This window comes from Protomyctophum bolini, assembly GCF_963924005.1.
Source record: "Protomyctophum bolini genome assembly, chromosome: 2".
Lineage (NCBI taxonomy): Eukaryota > Metazoa > Chordata > Actinopteri > Myctophiformes > Myctophidae > Protomyctophum > Protomyctophum bolini.
Genome location: NC_137863.1, coordinates 834,094 through 852,496, shown reverse-complemented (window position 1 = coordinate 852,496; position 18,403 = coordinate 834,094). Strand labels below are relative to the sequence as shown.

Below are 18,403 nucleotides of genomic sequence, written 5' to 3'. Positions count from 1 at the left end.
ACGCGAGGTTATAGCTGGATGTAAACGACAGACAGCGTACAGTACACTCCGTACACACAGTGTAGCGGTCACAGTGAGTCTGACCTGGGCTGGTCCCCTCCCCCCCCCCGTGGTGGTGGGGGTCTGTGGCCAGACCGTTGAGCCCCGCAGCGGGGTGAGGCGGTCCGCACGATGCCGCCGCGGCCGCACGGGGCGGCGGACGCTTCCCCGGAACCTTGACCGTCACTCTGAGGAGGTCCATCTCCTTCCCTGGGGCGTCCTGCATGTAGTCCTGGAGCCAAGGAGAAGTTACAACCATTATAACCAACCACCATAGTCCTGGAGCCAAGGAGACACGTTACAACTATTATAACCAACCACCATAGTCCTGGAGCCAAGGAGACACGTTACAACCATTATAACCAACCACCATAGTCCTGGAGCCAAGGAGACACGTTACAACCTTTATAACATTATAGCCACAAACACCATGTCCTTCTGCATGTAGTCCTGGAGCCAAAGAGAAGTTACATCCATTATAACCAACCACCATAGTCCTGGAGCCAAGGAGACAAGTTACAACCTTTATAACATTATAGCCACAAACACCATGTCCTTCTGCATGTAGTCCTGGAGCCAAGGAGAAGTTACAACCATTATAACCAACCACCATAGTCCTGGAGCCAAGGAGACACGTTACAACCCAATCCCGATCATTGGCTTTCATATTTAATCTAACCTGTAAAACAATATACTAGAAGAGTATATTTGTACGTCTCTGATTGTTATGATGAATTGAACATGGTGGAACAAGTGTAATGCTTTATGGTGTCTTCCACTCACAGTTAACACTTTAATTGCCCAGGGTTATTTAATCCATTACATTATAGCGCCCAGTCGATTTATAAACACAAACATCGAAGAACGACTGACATAGAAATATAGCTTTTTCAGAAAACTGTCAGGATGTAGAAGACATTTTTTTAATCTGATCTCAGGTCAGAATGGGCTAATCAATCAATCAATCAATCAATCAAAACTCACGTTGAGACTCGAGTAGTAGGACAGAACTCCGTTGTTGCACAGCGTCACATACTTCTTCTTCCACTCCTTGTTGAGGGAGCTTCCACTGCGCTTCAGCAGCGGCCCCTGGTGGTGAAAGAGCAACATTTACTCCATTAAACGCTTTTCGCGTTTTAAGAATTATGTTATGCTTTAGCTGTTGAAAAATAGCAGCGCTACGATGGTACTATGAACTTGTATGGTATTGAACTTGTAGCTATTTTTGAAAGATTATAAAAATGTGGCGCAAATCTTTGAATATAGAACGAATTAAAATGCATGGCATGGATGCAACTGGGACGTATCCTCAGTGATGTATCCCAAGGTCATCGGGGGTTTCGGGTCTCGGGAACATCATACCCCTCACTCAGGTGACCCAGCCGGGGTTGATCAAGTCCCGACTTACGTCCCAGTAGCTACCGTCGATCAGTCCCATTTCGGGAAAGACCAGGGCCACACAATCTGTTGGAACCACTCCGGAACTACTAAAACAGATCATTCTGGCGGGTCCTTGACATGAAATAGTTTGAGAACCACTGATATAGAAACACGAGGTTTTTCAGAAAACTGTCAGGTTTGTAGAATTGTCCTCAATTCTCTGCTAAATGCCTACATTGTAAACTGTAACCAGAACAGGGTTTCTCTGTAAACTGTAACCAGAACAGGGTTTCTCTGTAAACTGTAACCAGAACAGGGTTTCTCTGTAAACTGTAACCAGAACAGGGTTTCTCTGTAAACTGTAACCAGAAGAGGGTTTCTCTGTAAACTGTAACCAGAACAGGGTTTCTCTGTAAAATGTAACCAGAACAGGGTTTCTCTGTAAACTATAACCAGAACAGGGTTTCTCTGTAAACTGTAACCAGAACAGGGTTTCTCTACATTGTAAACTGTAACCAGAAGAGGGTTTCTCTACATTGTAAACTGTAACCAGAACAGGGTTTCTCTGTAAACTGTAACCAGAACAGGGTTTCTCTGTAAACTGTAACCAGAACAGGGTTTCTCTGTAAACTGTAGCCAGAACAGGGTTTCTCTGTAAACTGTAACCAGAACAGGGTTTCTCTGTAAACTGTAACCAGAACAGGGTTTCTCGGGAGCCAGTCGTACCTGCTTCATGGGGATGGAGCGCCCACTGCCCAGGTCACTGAGGTCACCCTTACAGTCCAGACTCCTCCTGTTGGTGTCACTGCCTCTCCGGCCCTGTCGGACACAGACAGACAGACAGACAGACAGACAGACAGACAGACAGACAGACAGACAGAGCATATGGTTAAAACATGCCTTTTCCACCTAATCGGTTTTCACACATTCACTCAATTCAGAATTCCAATTTTGGAGGTCTGGCTCATGGACTAGAAACTGGTTCTGAACTGAACCGGTTGGGTTATATAGTGTAGTAAAGAACAGTGTTATATCGTGTAGTAAAGAACAGCACATACTGTGAATCTGGAGGTGCGTCTTCGAGTAGCGCTGCGGGCAGCGGGACCCCCGGGACCCCCTGGAGGACCCACCCCGGGGGGGGTGGGGCTGTCCCCTCCCCCTCCTCCCCCTCCTCCTCTCAGCGTCCTGCTGCAGATCTCTCTGTGAGCGATGACCGGAGTGGACGGCAGAGACGAGCTGTAGTCACTGCTCTGACCTCCGTTACTCTGGAGGGGAGAGAGAGAGAGAGAGACTGAGTGATCATAGTCTGGCAATAGAGAAGGGCAGACACAGACAGACCTGGCTGCCCAGAGAGGAGAGGCTGTGCGGTCACTGTGATGACGGAGCTATAGAGACAGAGTTACACTTTTTAACACAATGTAAAAACTACACAAATATTAGAGAGGAGTTCTTTCCAAAATTTGAAACAAATTTCCCAGAATTCCGAAGTATGACAGAAAGGGAAAGATTACCAGTCCTTCTGGGGGAACAGAAAGAATGTGCAGTTTTGGCTGCAAAATATGTCAATTCCTGTCACAAGAAAAGGGACAACCAGTAGGACACACATACAGTATGCCATGTTTTATTTCATGCACCACCTGCTTTATTTTATATTATTTTAATTAATTTTTTCATGTCATTGATATTAGGCTATGTTGTTTGTAATATCTGTGATTGTCCTTTGGCAACACTTGTAAAACGTCATGCCAATAAAGCCTGTTGAATTGAATTGAATTGAGAGAGAGAGAGAGAGAGAGAGAGAGAGAGAGAGAGAGAGAGAGAGAGAGAGAGAGACTACTGAAAACTCTTCCCAAACATCACAGAGTTCTCCATCATGTCAGTTTTTCCGTGGGACGATAGAGGAGAGAGCTACTGTACTGGCCTGTATGTGTTCATGTGTTTATAGCTACTGTACGGCGGTAGGCCAGGCACGTTACGCATGCCTGCCCAAAGCATCAAATATTTCTTCCTCTGGAAGTGCTTTCAGAATGTAACGGTGCTGTCACTGTTCGGCACAGTGACTTGCTCACTCAAGTCCGCTTCAGAAAATGTATTGATTTATTGATTTATTGATTGATTACCTGACCAGGAAAGCCTCCTCCCGACACGGGGGTGGACTCTCCGGAGTGGGAGGGGGAGTTGGGCAGTGATTGACAGGCGGCCAGCAGAGCTGCTTGCTTCTTGGCCGTCAGGATCTTCTGAGCGGCTGAAAAACACACAGAAAACACACCATCCCATCCTTAGAAACACTGTTGGTTTAGCTACAGAAAACACACCATCCCATCCTTAGAAACACTGTTGGTTTAGCTACAGAAAACACACCATCCCATCCTTAGAAACACTGTTGATTTAGCTACAGAAAACACACCATTGTCGTGGCAATAATCACGTTAAACCACACCCTCTCGTGTAATATTGCTTGATTACGTCATATTGTCTCTTTATTGTTAATGGCGTTTGATGTTTGTGTTGGCACCGTTTGTTTTACATCACCATATCAACATGAGTTAGACTTTAATATAATAGTGTTTTACATCACCATTACATCACCATTACATCACCATTACATCACCATATCAACATGAGTTAGACTTTAATATATTAGTGTTTTACATCACCATTACATCACCATATCAACATGAGTTAGACTTTAATATATTAGTGTTTTACATCACCATTACATCACCATATCAACATGAGTTAGACTTTAATATATTAGTGTTTTACATCACCATTACATCACCATATCAACATGAGTTAGACTTTAATATATTAGTGTTTTACATCACCATTACATCACCATATCAACATGAGTTAGACTTTAATATATTAGTGTTTTACATCACCATTACATCACCATATCAACATGAGTTAGACTTTAATATAATAGTGTTTTACATCACCATTACATCACCATATCAACATGAGTTAGACTTTAATATGTTAGTGTTTTACATCACCATTACATCACCTCATCAACATGAGTTAGACTTTAATATAATAGTGTTTTATATCACCATTACATCACCATATCAACATGAGTTAGACTTTAATATAATAGCGCCGCTCACTTCACAGAGGTGTGACGCACTGAGTCGGCTGTAGAGCACCGAGTCGGTAACGATGTAAGTTGGAGATCCATGTTGTCCCACCTGGCGATGCAACACCCGTTGTACCCGTGTCAGAGTACCCGCTCGTCAGGCATGCCCAAATATGGAGTGTTGTGATGTAATATGACGTAATCATCCAATGACATCACAACCGTGTAATTGTTCCTTTAAAAGATGTGTCCGATGCACTAAACATCAGTTAGTGTCTGGCAACGAGGAAACTGAGCTGCCTTCATCCTAACACGTCCATCTGTAAACTAGTTCTCAACACTCATTGGCGGTGGAGCTGCTGTGTGAGATGTTTCACTGGACGATACATCTGGAAGGAGAACACAGGAAGGACCACGCTGCTGCTGTGGTGGTCGGACACCAGATCTACTGCTTTGGAGGAGACGGAAACCCGAGAGGAAGAGATCCCACTGAAGTGTTCGTCTTCAACACAGTGTCTTTACGCTGGAGGGAGTTGACCCCTGCAGTGACCCCTAAAGAACCTCACCTTGAGGTTCCCTCCAGGCGCTGGGGCCACACAGCTGCTCTGATTGAAGACACCGTCTACCTCTGGGGAGGGCGGACTGACCAAGGTCTCTGCAACGTTCTTTATGCATTTGATGTCGACAGCCACATATGGTTCAAACCCAGGGTGTCTGGTACTGTTCCAGAGGGGAGGTGGGGCCACTCAGCCTGTGTGTTGGGGAAGGTCATGCTCATCCATGGAGGATGGACCCAGCTGACTGGATACACTAATGACATCCACAAGTTGGACACCAGCACAATGGTCTGGTCTTTACGTAACACCAGAGGAACTAAACCTCCTGCCTCAGTATGTCACTCTGCCACCATCATCGGGACAACGATGTTTGTATTTGGGGGCTGGAGGGGGTGGGGTCAGTTCTACAACAACATCAGAGTGTTTGGCACAGAGACCCTCGAATGTATGAACACACCTTCTCTACAGCTTCTACCGGAAAGACGCTGTGATCATTCAGCCTTTACCTACAATGGAGAGTTGTACATATTTGGTGGCTACAACGAAAACCAGGTCTTCAATGATGTCTGGAAATTCAGTCCAGAGACGTTCTCCTGGAAGAAGGTTGAGCCCAAGGGGAAACGCCCGTCTGAGATGTATAGCATGTGCTGCTGCGTGATTGGAGATCATGTTATCCTCTTTGGAGCACGCGACATACCAGGTGACCTGTATGTCTTAGACTTCAGTCCCAGCCTCAAGACATTATGTAAGCTGGCAGTTATTCAGTACGGTCTGGAGCAGTCTGGACTCCCACACAACATCAGGAGGGAACTGACAGCCATGACTGGTCAATGTGTTGACCCTGACAGACATCAGGAGGGAACTGACAGCCATGACTGGTCAATGTGTTGACCCTGACAGACATCAGGAGGGAACTGACAGGCATCCATCCATCCATCTTCAACCGCTTATCCGTAGTCGGGTCACGGGGGCAACAGCTCCACCAGAGAGTTCCAGACTTCCCTCTCCAGAGCACCATTAGTGACTTCCTCCAGGGGGATTCCGAGACGTTCCAAGGCCAGTGAGTCGATGTGTTTCCTCCAACTGCGCCTTGGTCTGCCACGGGGTCTCCTCCCAGTGGGACGTGGTCCTTGGTCTGCCCCGGGGGTCTCCTCCCAGTGGGACGTGATCCTTGGTCTGCCCCGGGGGTCTCCTCCCAGTGGGACGTGATCCTTGGTCTTCCCCGGGGGTCTCCTCCCAGTGGGACGTGATCCTTGGTCTTCCCCGGGGGTCTCCTCCCAGTGGGACGTGATCCTTGGTCTGCCCCGGGGGTCTCCTCCCAGTGGGACGTGCGTCGAGGACCTCCCTAGGGTCTGACCTCCATTAGTGGATGAAGCTCCTCTTCCTTCAGCTAAACGGCTGCAAAACCAAATACATCCGTATTGGCTCCCCCCCCCCCCACCAGATCCTCTTGTTTATATTTTTATTTATTTTTATTTTTATCCCATTATTATTTTTTTACACCCGTGTAAATTACCTGGACCTATAGATCGACAGATTATTGTTATTATTATTACCGTCAGTGAAGACTCTGTTGACGTTCAGCCCGTACGTAGCACACGTCTCGTAGTAGGTGCATCGGCGGACGTCTGAACACAGCTGTCTGGCTCTGATGTCATCGATGACCCGATGGTTACAGCTGCTGATCTTATCTACGGAATAACAGTAATAATAACATACAGACAAACAAACAACACAATACATTAGACTTGTAACTGATCTCATCTATAGAATAACAGTAATAACACACAGTAACACAATGAATAGACTTGTAACTGATCTTAAGAAAGACAATGCAGGATATTTGCAAGAGAATTGATTGAAAAAAAAAAAGTTTGCTGCTGTATTGAAAAGAAGAAAATGAGAGAAGAAAATTTAAAGAGAAAAACAAAATGGATTTGAGAGAAAATAAATCATCTGTGTCATTTGCCTGGAAAGTTATTTTGTGTTCGACAAATCGTCAATAATCGTGACCTAGTATCGTAGCTCTGTAACATATCGTGAGTTGAATGAATCGTTACATAATACACTGTGGGGTGTCGCTAGGCAACCAGCCGCCATGGGTGAGCGTCATGGCCCAGACAGCCAGTGGGGAGGAGGCAGAACACAGCCGAGGAGAACACGCCTCCTCGGCCTCGTCATCGACCAGACATACTAACCCAGCCCACCTATTGGCTCAAGGCCAAGTGCACGCGCACTTGGCCTTGAATAAAAGGAAAGGTATGTCTGGTCCTGCGCTCATTCCCCACTGGCAGCTGAAGGGGACATGACGGGCATGCACGGCGGTAAGCGACACCTCACACACCACCTCACACACCAGTCGTATTACGTGAATGTGACCGTGATACTAAAAGCATATTCTCTTCATTATAGGTAACCCGCTACCCAGATAAATTTGATGACAGTTCCACTTCCCCGGGAGAATATTGACAGATAACAGAGGCACCTGTCAACCCGGGGACAGAGAGTGGGATACATAGGGCGCACTAAAGCCCGTTAGGAAAGAGGACCCTAACGCAACCCCCCGCCAGAGAAGAGGCGGAGTTTACTTTCGTTAAAATACATTTTGAGTTGCAGTATATGCCAAGCGCGTAAAAGCGTTATCTATAATAAACGGCCGTGGTGGCCCAGTTTCAAAGTGCCTTGTGTGTTGGTGTCCGCTCAGTGTCCACAACACCTATTAGGTGTATTAGGACCTCACCTTGTGTACCGACCACTATGAAGGGGACCTCCTCACCTTGCGTACCGACCACTATGAAGGCCACCTCTCCGACGGTGCGGTGGACACTGAGCTGGTTGTAGTTCCGGTAAACCTCCTGGAAGCTGGCCTCGTTCTCCAGACTGAAGACCAGGATGACGGCGTCCACCCAGCCCGCGAACTGAGGAGGAGAACAATTAAGCTATAAGCCACGAGAGGTCTCAGGTTACCGGCGGTGTGTAAAATACCCGGTAAGCTTTGGGCCTCGAGTGGCTTATTGCTTTTCTAAAACGGTTACAAACATTATAGCAATATTAACCTCATAAAACTATTACATTCACAAAAGTAGCTACGCTTTGCGCCAACAGAGCGAGCGAGCCAGAGCCACAACACTTCCTTGTTGTGCTCGGCAAGTAGCCTATATGTGACGGGAGAATAGCGCTTGATGTATTTACGGGGCTGCCTGGAGCCACACATTCACAGTCATTATGAGCCGGGCGGTGCTTAGACGCCCGCACGGCATGTGTTTGTAAAGCAATCAAGCGCTCCCCTTCCCCAGTTCAGCTACAAGGCTGCAGGTTGACACAAAGTGATTGAAGGAGTGGGTTATCGGTGGGATTTACACCGGTCACGTGACGGAAACCAGCCAATCAGAATGACGTATTGGGACTACCCGTTTTAGAATCACATCTTTGCGATGACCGCGTTCATTTCACCGCATGTTTGACTGCATGTCGAACCGCATGGTCGATTTTTGCATAACACATTGTTGGAATAAAATGCCACAAATCAATTGCCATCCAAGGGGTGAGACCTGGCCTGGTGGAGACCTGTCCTATTATAGCGCCCCCTGGTGGAGACCTGTCCTATTATAGCGCCACCAGGAGGCCAAAACCTGTCCTGCCCTGGTGGAGAGACCTGTCCTATTATAGCGCCACCAGGAGGCCACAACCTGACCTGTCCTGGTGGAGACCTGTCCGATTATAGCGCCCCCTGGTGGATACCTGTCCTATTATAGGGCCACCAGGAGGCCACAACCTGACCTGGCCCCTGGTGGAGACCTGTCCTATTATAGCGCCACCAGGAGGCCAAAACCTGTCCTGCCCTGGTGGAGAGACTGTCCTATTATAGCGCCACCAGGAGGCCACAACCTGACCTGTCCTGGTGGAGACCTGTCCTATTATAGCGCCACCTGGTGGAGACCTGTCCTATTATAGCGCCCACTGGTGGAGACCCGTCCTGTTATAGCGCCACCAGGAGGCTGGTATTAGTGTTACCTGTCCGTCTGGCAGTCCTGTCTCTTCACGGATGACCAGCAGGTGGCTCTGACCGTCAATCAGCACCTCCTTCATGTACTGGCCCCCTGTCGCACGCACGCACACACACACACACACACACACACACACACACACACACACACACACACACACACACACACACACACACACACACACACACACACACACACACACACACACACACACACACACACACCTGTCACCCTCACGTCTGACACTTCAGACACTGGATTATGTCCATGAGCATCTGGAGTGGCAGCCTGCTCTCTCTCTCTCTCTCTCTCTCTCTCTCTCTCCCCCTCTCTCTCTCTCTCTCTCTCTCCTCGGTTGACCTGAGGAGAACAACAGAGCTACAACCAGATCCAGCCGGTATTGGAGATTACTTGGTGGTCCGACAGACTCTAGTATGGAGGGTGTTAGTTAATCTGAAGTCATATTGAAAAATTCCAAATATTATTAGCTTTATACACAAGTAAAATCAATCCTAAAAACAACCGGAAGCCAGTGCAGTGAAGCCAAAACTGGAGTAATATGTTCTCTCATCTTAGTTCTAGTTAAAACTCTGGCTGCTGCATTTTGGACAAGTTGTAGTCTGTCAGTTGTTTTCTTAGTCAGTCCTGAATAAAGTGCATTGCAGTAATCAAGCCGAGAAAAAACAAAGGCGTGGATTAGCGTTTTTGCATCGTCCAAGGACAAATATGCTCTGATTCGTGCAATATTTCTAAGGTAAAAAAAGGCAATCTTGGTAACATGATTAATGTGTGAATTAAAATTCAATTCAGAATCAATAATGACCCCCAGGTTCTTTACTGTACTGTTACTCTATGGAGAGAGTGTATTCAGCACCATGGACAGAGTGTATTCAGCACCATGGACAGAGTGTATTCAGCACCATGGACAGAGTGTATTCAGCACCATGGACAGAGTCTATTCAGCACCATGGACAGAGTCTATTCAGCACCATGGACAGAGTCTATTCAGCACCATGGACAGAGTCTATTCAGCACCATGGACAGAGTCTATTCAGCAGCATGGACAGAGTGTATTCAGCAGCATGGACAGAGTCTATTCAGCACCATGGACAGAGTGTATTCAGCACCATGGACAGAGTCTATTAAGCACCATGGACAGAGTATATTAAGCACCATGGACAGAGTGTATTCAGCACCATGGACAGAGTGTATTCAGCACCATCGACAGAGTGTATTCAGCACCATCGACAGAGTGTATTCAGCACCATGGACAGAGTCTATTCAGCACCATGGACAGAGTCTATTCAGCACCATGGACAGAGTGTATTCAGCACCATGGACAGAGTCTATTCAGCACCATGGACAGAGTATATTCAGCACCATGGACAGAGTCTATTCAGCACCATGGACAGAGTCTATTCAGCACCATGGACAGAGTCTATTCAGCACCATGCACCATGCATTTTGTTATGATTTACATCTGGGCACAAAACGTTTTCAGATAAAATAAAGTTTGACACCAGTGCAACCTAAGTTTTTAAAACTCAACATAAAATATATTGAATACAAAGTATAACAAAATATGTATAGGTGTGATGTAAAAGATGGGCCAGAGAACCCCCCCCCCCCCGCACCACCATATAATTTGATGATATGAAGCTGCCAAAAGTTTAATCACAATTAATCCTCCCTCTCCCTCTCTCCCCTCTCCCTCCCTCCCTCCCCCCCTCCCCTGAAACTAATACAAACTAAACTAGCAAACCTGCATTAAAAAAATTAATCAAAACAATGGTTTATTGAAATGAGGGTCGAGACCAAGACCGACGGGAGGCCGAACAAGAAAAGAATGGTATTGTTTATTATTGTTTATTATTATTGTTTATTGTTTATTTAACCCATTCAGGCCCGACATCGAAATAAAATAGAACAATCACACCCGTGTGAGCTGAGCGGTGCAACTCCCCCCGCCCTACCCCCCTCTCATCTCCCACATCTCTCTCATTAGCAGGCAACAGTGCAGCACTATCCCTCTCTCTGTTCTGGGACAACAGCGCCCCCTCCTGGTACTCATTATACGTGCTCATTAACCCATTTTGGGCGGGAACCCATTTTGGTGTTACTCGTTAGCATTATGTAATGCTTTAGCTATTGAAAAATAGCAGATCACACTATTCAAGCGTTTTCAAGAGAGTCAAGGAGAATTGGACGGAGGTTGTAACAAGACTCCACAATGTTAGTGGGAGGGGCCGTAATACTGCGGCAACCACACGTTACATTTTTTTTCAAAATTGCGACTTTTCTAGTTATTAGTATTATTATTATTATTAAACGTACCCTCGGGGTTCTCCACAGCCTGGTAACTCCCGGTCATGTGTCTGTGAACCAGAGCAGACTTCCCACTGCACAGACCTCCTAGCACGCCCTGGAGAGCGAGAGAGAGAGAGAGAGAGAGAGAGAGAGAGAGAGAGAGAGAGAGAGAGAGAGACGCATGCACACACACACACACACACACACACACACACTTTGATCATTTGGTTCAAATAGATTTTTTATCAAATTAATAAATTACAAATTTAAGTTGATGATTCATTTTCACATCAACCCATTCTGACCTGAGATCAGATTCTAAAAATGTCTTCTATACATCCTGACAGTTTTCTGAAAAAAGCTATGTTTCTATGTCAGTCGTTCTTCGATTTCTTTCAAAAATAGCAGATCTACAAGCTCGTGGCGCGCTACGAGCTTGTAGGTCTGCTATTTTTCAATAGCTAAAATGGGTTAACCCATTCTGAACGGGAACCCATTTTGGTGTTAGCATCATGTTATGCTTTAGCTATTGAAAAATAGCAGATCTACAAGCTCGTAGCGCGCCACCGAGTGGCGCGCTACGAGCTTGTAGATCTGCTATTTTTTTTTAAATCGAACGACTGACATTTTTTAGAATCTGATCTCAGGTCAGAATGGGTTAATAATATTGGTACATGAGGTCAGTAATAATGGCGACAGTGTCCAGACGGGTCAGTGATAAAGTGGGAGGGGCCTATGATGAGACGGGTCAGTGATACAGTGGGAGGGGCCTATGAGACGGGTCAGTGATAAAGTGGGAGGGGCCTATGAGACGGGTCAGTGATAAAGTGGGAGGGGCCTATGAGACGGGTCTCACCAGGTGCAGTTCTTGGACAGAGTCCAGTCTGGGAGGCGAGCAGCGCTGGGTGAACGTCCACTCTGGGCTGGTCACACACGCTCCTGTTGGACGCACACACACACACACACACACACAGAGAGACACACACACACGCACACACAGACATACACGTTACATATCTGACAGTAGTTCTGTACCATTCTTGCTCAAATGTGGATCACACACACACACACACACACACACACACAGATAGCTTAATGTCCACCACACACGCTTCTGACTTCTGTTAGGAGAGACAGACAGACAGACACAGAGACAATATGATGACCACGGATATGGTCTAAAAGAGTGAACTACAGAAGGACCCAGCATACGGATAGAACTACAGAAGGACCCAGCATACCGATAGAACTACAGAAGGACCCATCATACCGATAGAACTACAGAAGGACCCAGCATACCGATAGAACTACAGAAGGACCCAGCATACCGATAGAACTACAGAAGGACCCAGACATAGCAGATAGAACTACAGAAGGACCCAGACAGAGCAGATAGAACTACAGAAGGACCCAGCATACAGACAGAACTACAGAAGGACCCAGCATACAGACAGAACTACAGAAGGACCCATCATACCGATAGAACTACAGAAGGACCCAGCATACCGATAGAACTACAGAAGGACCCATCATACAGACAGAACTACAGAAGGACCCAGCATACCGATAGAACTACAGAAGGACCCATCATACCGATAGAACTACAGAAGGACCCAGACAGAGCAGATAGAACTACAGAAGGACCCAGCATACAGACAGAACTACAGAAGGACCCAGCATACAGACAGAACTACAGAAGGACCCAGCATACAGACAGAACTACAGAAGGACCCAGCATACCGATAGAACTACAGAAGGACCCATCATACCGATAGAACTACAGAAGGACCCAGCATACAGATAGAACTACAGAAGGACCCAGCATACAGATAGAACTACAGAAGGACCCAGCATACAGACAGAACTACAGAAGGACCCAGCATACAGATAGAACTACAGAAGGACCCAGCATACCGACAGAACTACAGAAGGACCCAGCATACAGACAGAACTACAGAAGGACCCAGACAGAGCAGATAGAACTACAGAAGGACCCAGAGGCAGGAGTAAACACAAAGCAACATAAACCAGTGAGAGTCATAAATAAACAACAGTTGAAGCACTAAATCTAGCAGTGATTAATAATAATAATAATATCCACCACATCAACAGACGATGGAGGAGAGATTCAGAGGCTTAGTGGATTAACACAGCAGTCCCGAGGCTGTGTGTGCGTGTGTGCGTGCGTGCGTGCGTGCGTGCGTGCATGCGTTCCAGTACTGGTGATTCTCCGTCAGCCGGTTATAGGTGCCACATCTTCCACCCGGTTCGATTTATTTAGCACAAAATGTAAACGGCAATACAAAATCAATACAGACTCTCACTCTTCAGGCAGAATTCAAATGTTGTCCAGCAGGGGGAGTGGTTTCACCACCAGGCTATTTTGGGACGTCCCCAGTTCAAATCATAGACTGTAAAAAATATGGACAAAGCGTTCCCCGGGTCTAACATGAACGTAAAATGAAGCCTGTCAGTCCTTGTATTGTAAGTCGCCATCTTTCTAGATCCGTTTTGGCCCAGCTGGCCCATTGGCTGGCCCAGACAACGAGGCGTGGGTGGGTGGGGGATCCCGATCATAGACTGTAACGGTAGCCACGCCCCTCTGAACATACGGAACTTTATATATATTTTTTATAAATGGGACCATAATTTTCCAAAAAGAATATTATGACATTAGAAATGAGACTTTAAACTAGTGACTGGAAGCAGAAAGTATTCATGACCATGTTTATCAAGGTAATACAGTCTAGGTGAAGTTGGGCCCAAATACATGGACTTCCATGGGGCTATGGGTTTTTTTGGGCCCAATGACAGACAGCGCCACAACAGGCCATTATATGAACTTTCAGGAAATCCCGATTTCCTCAGTGGCTTCACAAAATATCTGTCTGACTGCCCCCTGGTTCAAATATGATTATTTGGAGGAGGGGTCCCACCCAGTTAAAATATGAATATTTGGGGCCTCTCTCTCTCGTCTCTATTGGCAGACTCCACATCCTGGTGCATCACGTGGTCATGAGGTCACGTCCTCCCTGAGACGGCGTCTTGGCTCAAGAGGAAGAAAATCGATCCACTTTTATGATGAAACATGATCGCTGAACGCAAGGAGGAGACGCCGACTGAAACTGTCTTTGATGAACGTTAATACACGCATCAGCACCCACACACACACACACACACCCACACACACACACACACACACACACACACACACACACACACACACACACACACACACGCACACACACACACACACACACACACACACACACACACACACACACACACACACACACAGAGAGAGAGATGGGAAAGGTTTGTGTAAATCAAGTTTCTGGACGCGTTCCTAAACGCTTTTTATGATCGTCTCGGTCTAAAAGTCATGCTCAGCCGTGCGGAACCCGACGGAGAGAGAGAGAGCGTGTGTGTGTGTGTGTGTGTGTGTGTGTGTGTGTGTGCGTGTGTGTGTGTGTGCGTGTGACTGTGTGTGTGTGTGTGCGGGCGTGCGTGCGTGCGAGTGCACGTAGACACACTGCCTCCTTATACGCCCAGGAAACGGATAGATGGTCGCGTTTTTGTTCTTTCTGGTTTTAAAACAATCCACATGAATTTCCTGAGAGACCGGAAGGTTATTTAGGGACCTAAACTATTCATGACCGGAACAAAAACTATGTGCATAATTTACTGTGTATAGTTAAAACTACGTGTTTCTGTCGTAAACTGACGTGTTTCTGTTGTAGGTCGCAGATGCTGTGGAATAAGATTATGCTATATACGCTTTAAGAGGTTAATTCAATTCCATTCTATTTAGCGAGCATAGGTGGCCATTAGATAATAAGGTCTGGAGAACGTCCAATTGTTCTCCGTTCAATTTGTTTCAATTAGTTTCACTTGAAAGGACACGTTATCATCTGGGAGCACTTTAACACATTCTGGGCGGGAACCCCTTTTTGGTGTTAGCATCATGTCGTGCTTTAGCTATTGAAAAACAGCAGACCTACAAGCTCGTAGCGCGCCAGCTTGTAGGTCTAAAAAAAATCGAAGAGCGACTGACATAGAAGACTTTTTTTTTAGAATCTGATCTCAGGTCAGAATGGAAAACTGTCAGGATGTAGAAGACTTTTTTAGAATCTGATCTCAGGTCAGAATGGAAAACCGTCAGGATGTAGAAGACATTTTTTAGAATCTGATCTTAGGTCAGAATGAAAACTGTCAGGATGTAGAAGACATTTTTTTAGAATCTGATCTCAGGTCAGAATGGAAAACTGTCAGGATGTAGAAGACATTTTTTAGAATCTGATCTCAGGTCAGAATGAAAAGTGTCAGGATGTAGAAGACATTTTTTAGAATCTGATCTCAGGTCAGAATGGGTTAAGCTCTGAACCATGGGTAAAAGGTGGACATTTATGAGATTACATCACCGTGCGGGTGGGAACCTCTGACACTGAGTTCTCCTCTCATCCGAGAGAGAAGGTCTATTTCAAGGTTCTGTCTGTGAATTTAACACATTTTAGACGGGAACCTATTTTGGTGTTAGCATTACGTTATGCTTTAGCTATTGAAAAATAGCAGATCTACAAGCTCATAGCGCGCCACCGAGTGGCGCGCTATGAGCTTGTAGGTCTGCTATTTTTGAAAAAAATCGAAGAACGACTGACATTTTTAGAATCTGATCTCGGGTCAGAATGGGTTAATCAGACCAGTGTGTGTCCAGTGGAAACCTCGTATGAATCTGATCTCAGGTCAGAATGGGTTAAGATCCAGAACATCTCATGACGGTGGTTATCAGTTATCTTTGAAAGGGTTCGGGAGGTTAAATGATTGATTCTATGAGATGTAACGTATACGATTTAGTTTAACCCATTCTGACCTGAGATCAGATTCATACGAGGTTTCCACCGGACAACACACACTGGTCTGATTAACCAATTCTGACCTGAGATCAGATTCTATAAAAATGTCAGTCGTTCTTCGATTTTTCAAAAATAGCAGACCTACAAGCTCGTAGCGCTACGAGCTTGTAGATCTGCTATTTGCCAATAGCTAAAGCATAACATGATGCTAACACCAAAAATGGTTTGCCGTTCAGAATGGGTTAAAATGCATCGTTATTTTATCCGTATAAAGAGGTCGGAGAAAAGGCCCACAGGCGGTGGCGTAACCGTCTGGGCACCCGACTGGTAATCCAGTCGCAGTGTGCCGCGGGTTCGACTCCCGAGCCCGACACGGCCTTTACTGCATGTCTTCCCTCCCCCCCCCCATCTCTCTCCCGTTTCCTGTCAGCCTACTGTCTGTCTGTCTGTCCTTTAAAAAAAACCAATAAAAGGCGTAAGCCGCAAAAAAAGAAAAAAAGAGGTCGGAGAAGGTGACAGGATGTTGACAAGGTGTCATCCCTGAAACCGCTGACAAAAGCAGATCTACAAGCTCACAACGCGTTGCATGTGAGCTTGTAGATCTTATTTAATATATATATATATATATATATATATATATATATATATATATATATATAGAGAGAGAGAGAGAGAGAGAGAGAGAGAGAGAGAGAGAGAGAGAGAGAGAGAGAGCAGGCTGCCACTCCAGATGCTCATGGACATAGTCCAGTGTTTGAAGTGTCAGATGTGATGTGTGTGTGATGTGTGTGTGTGTGTGTGTGCGCGCGCGCGCGTGTGCGTATGTGTGTGTGCAAAACAGCAAAGGGAAAACTATCTGACACATTGGAAAGAAGCAACACAAAAGCAGAGTAAACTAGAATGCTATCTGGCTCTAAACAGAGAATACACAGTGGCAGAATACCTGAGCACCGTGACCGACCCAAAACAAAGACAAATCTTAAGTAGGCACAGACTCAGTGAGCACATGGAGTCTCGCGATGGAGAAAGGCCGTCATAGGCAGACCTGTATCCCGAGAGAAGACAGACTATGCACCCACTGCACACTAAACGAAGTGGAAACCGAGCTACACTTCCTAACCATCCGTCCACTGTACCAAGACATCAGAGACACATACTTCCCACAGATTACAACCACACACGGAGATTTTGAAAACATGACCAATGACAAAAAACTCCCATATCTGCTGGGCGAAGTACAACAATGTGCAAACACAGCAGCAAGATTCCTGAGTTGCTGTGATAGGAGAAGGATATCAAATGGAACACAACCACCCTAAAGACTAATCATTGTGTATATTCCTGCATCGAGTGACCTTGGTACATAGAAGTTGATCTATTGAAGATTCTGACATTCAAAGTACATAATTTTGTTTTGATTGTATTGCTGTATTGTTTTGTTGTATTGTTCTTTCTGCTTTGGCAATGTAAACGTATGTTTTCTCATGCCAATAAAGCCCTTTGAATTGAATTGAATTGTGTGTGTGTGTGTGTGTGTGTGTGTGTGTGTGTGTGTGTGTGTGTGTGTGTGTGTGTGTGTGTGTGTGTGTGTGTGTGTGTGCGCCTGATTTATTCTTATTGCCCATTTGATTTAAAAGCCAGTGCCAACTTCTCTTATAGTATAAAGAACAGCCCAGTGAGTCTAAATCACATCCCACTTGGTTCTGTTTCTCTAAATCACATCCCACTTGGTTCTGTTTCTCTAAATCACATCCCACTTGGTTCTGTTTCTCTAAATCACATCCCACTTGGTTCTGTTTCTCTAAATCACATCCCACTTGGTTCTGTTCTCTAAATCACATCCAACTTGGTTCTGTTTCTCTAAATCACATCCCACTTGGTTCTGTTCTCTAAATCACATCCCACTTGGTTCTGTTCTCTAAATCACATCCCACTTGGTTCTGTTCCTCTAAATCACATCCCACTTGGTTCTGTTTCCCACTTGGTTCTGTTCTCTAAATCACATCCCACTTGGTTCTGTTTCCCACTTGGTTCTGTTTCTCTAAATCACATCCCACTTGGTTCTGTTTCTCTAAATCACATCCCACTTGGTTCTGTTTCTCTAAATCACATCCCACTTGGTTCTGTTCTCTAAATCACATCCCACTTGGTTCTGTTTCTCTAAATCACATCCCACTTGGT

At 45.8% G+C, this 18,403-nt stretch overlaps 2 protein-coding genes across 2 annotated transcripts in view; one reads left to right on the top strand and one right to left on the bottom strand.

The window, feature by feature from the left end:
* Window positions 1–18,403, bottom strand: part of LOC308326001 (uncharacterized protein) — a gene marked incomplete at both ends in the record, with an annotated part of 57,527 nt that overhangs the window by 10,255 nt on the left and 28,869 nt on the right. Inside the window, 10 exons of the mRNA XM_080778808.1 lie at window positions 85–271; window positions 1,024–1,128; window positions 2,146–2,238; window positions 2,478–2,684; window positions 3,540–3,664; window positions 6,612–6,746; window positions 7,832–7,973; window positions 9,070–9,155; window positions 11,397–11,484; window positions 12,226–12,308. Coding sequence (XP_080634934.1) covers window positions 85–271; window positions 1,024–1,128; window positions 2,146–2,238; window positions 2,478–2,684; window positions 3,540–3,664; window positions 6,612–6,746; window positions 7,832–7,973; window positions 9,070–9,155; window positions 11,397–11,484; window positions 12,226–12,308 — 1,251 coding nt within the window. The remainder of the gene's footprint in view (window positions 1–84; window positions 272–1,023; window positions 1,129–2,145; window positions 2,239–2,477; window positions 2,685–3,539; window positions 3,665–6,611; window positions 6,747–7,831; window positions 7,974–9,069; window positions 9,156–11,396; window positions 11,485–12,225; window positions 12,309–18,403) is intronic.
* On the top strand, window positions 4,867–5,946 carry LOC308325613 (kelch domain-containing protein 3-like; the record flags this gene model as incomplete). Its single annotated transcript, XM_080778157.1, has 1 exon — window positions 4,867–5,946. The coding sequence occupies one exon, from the start codon at window positions 4,867–4,869 to the stop codon at window positions 5,944–5,946; it is 1,080 nt and encodes a 359-aa protein (XP_080634283.1).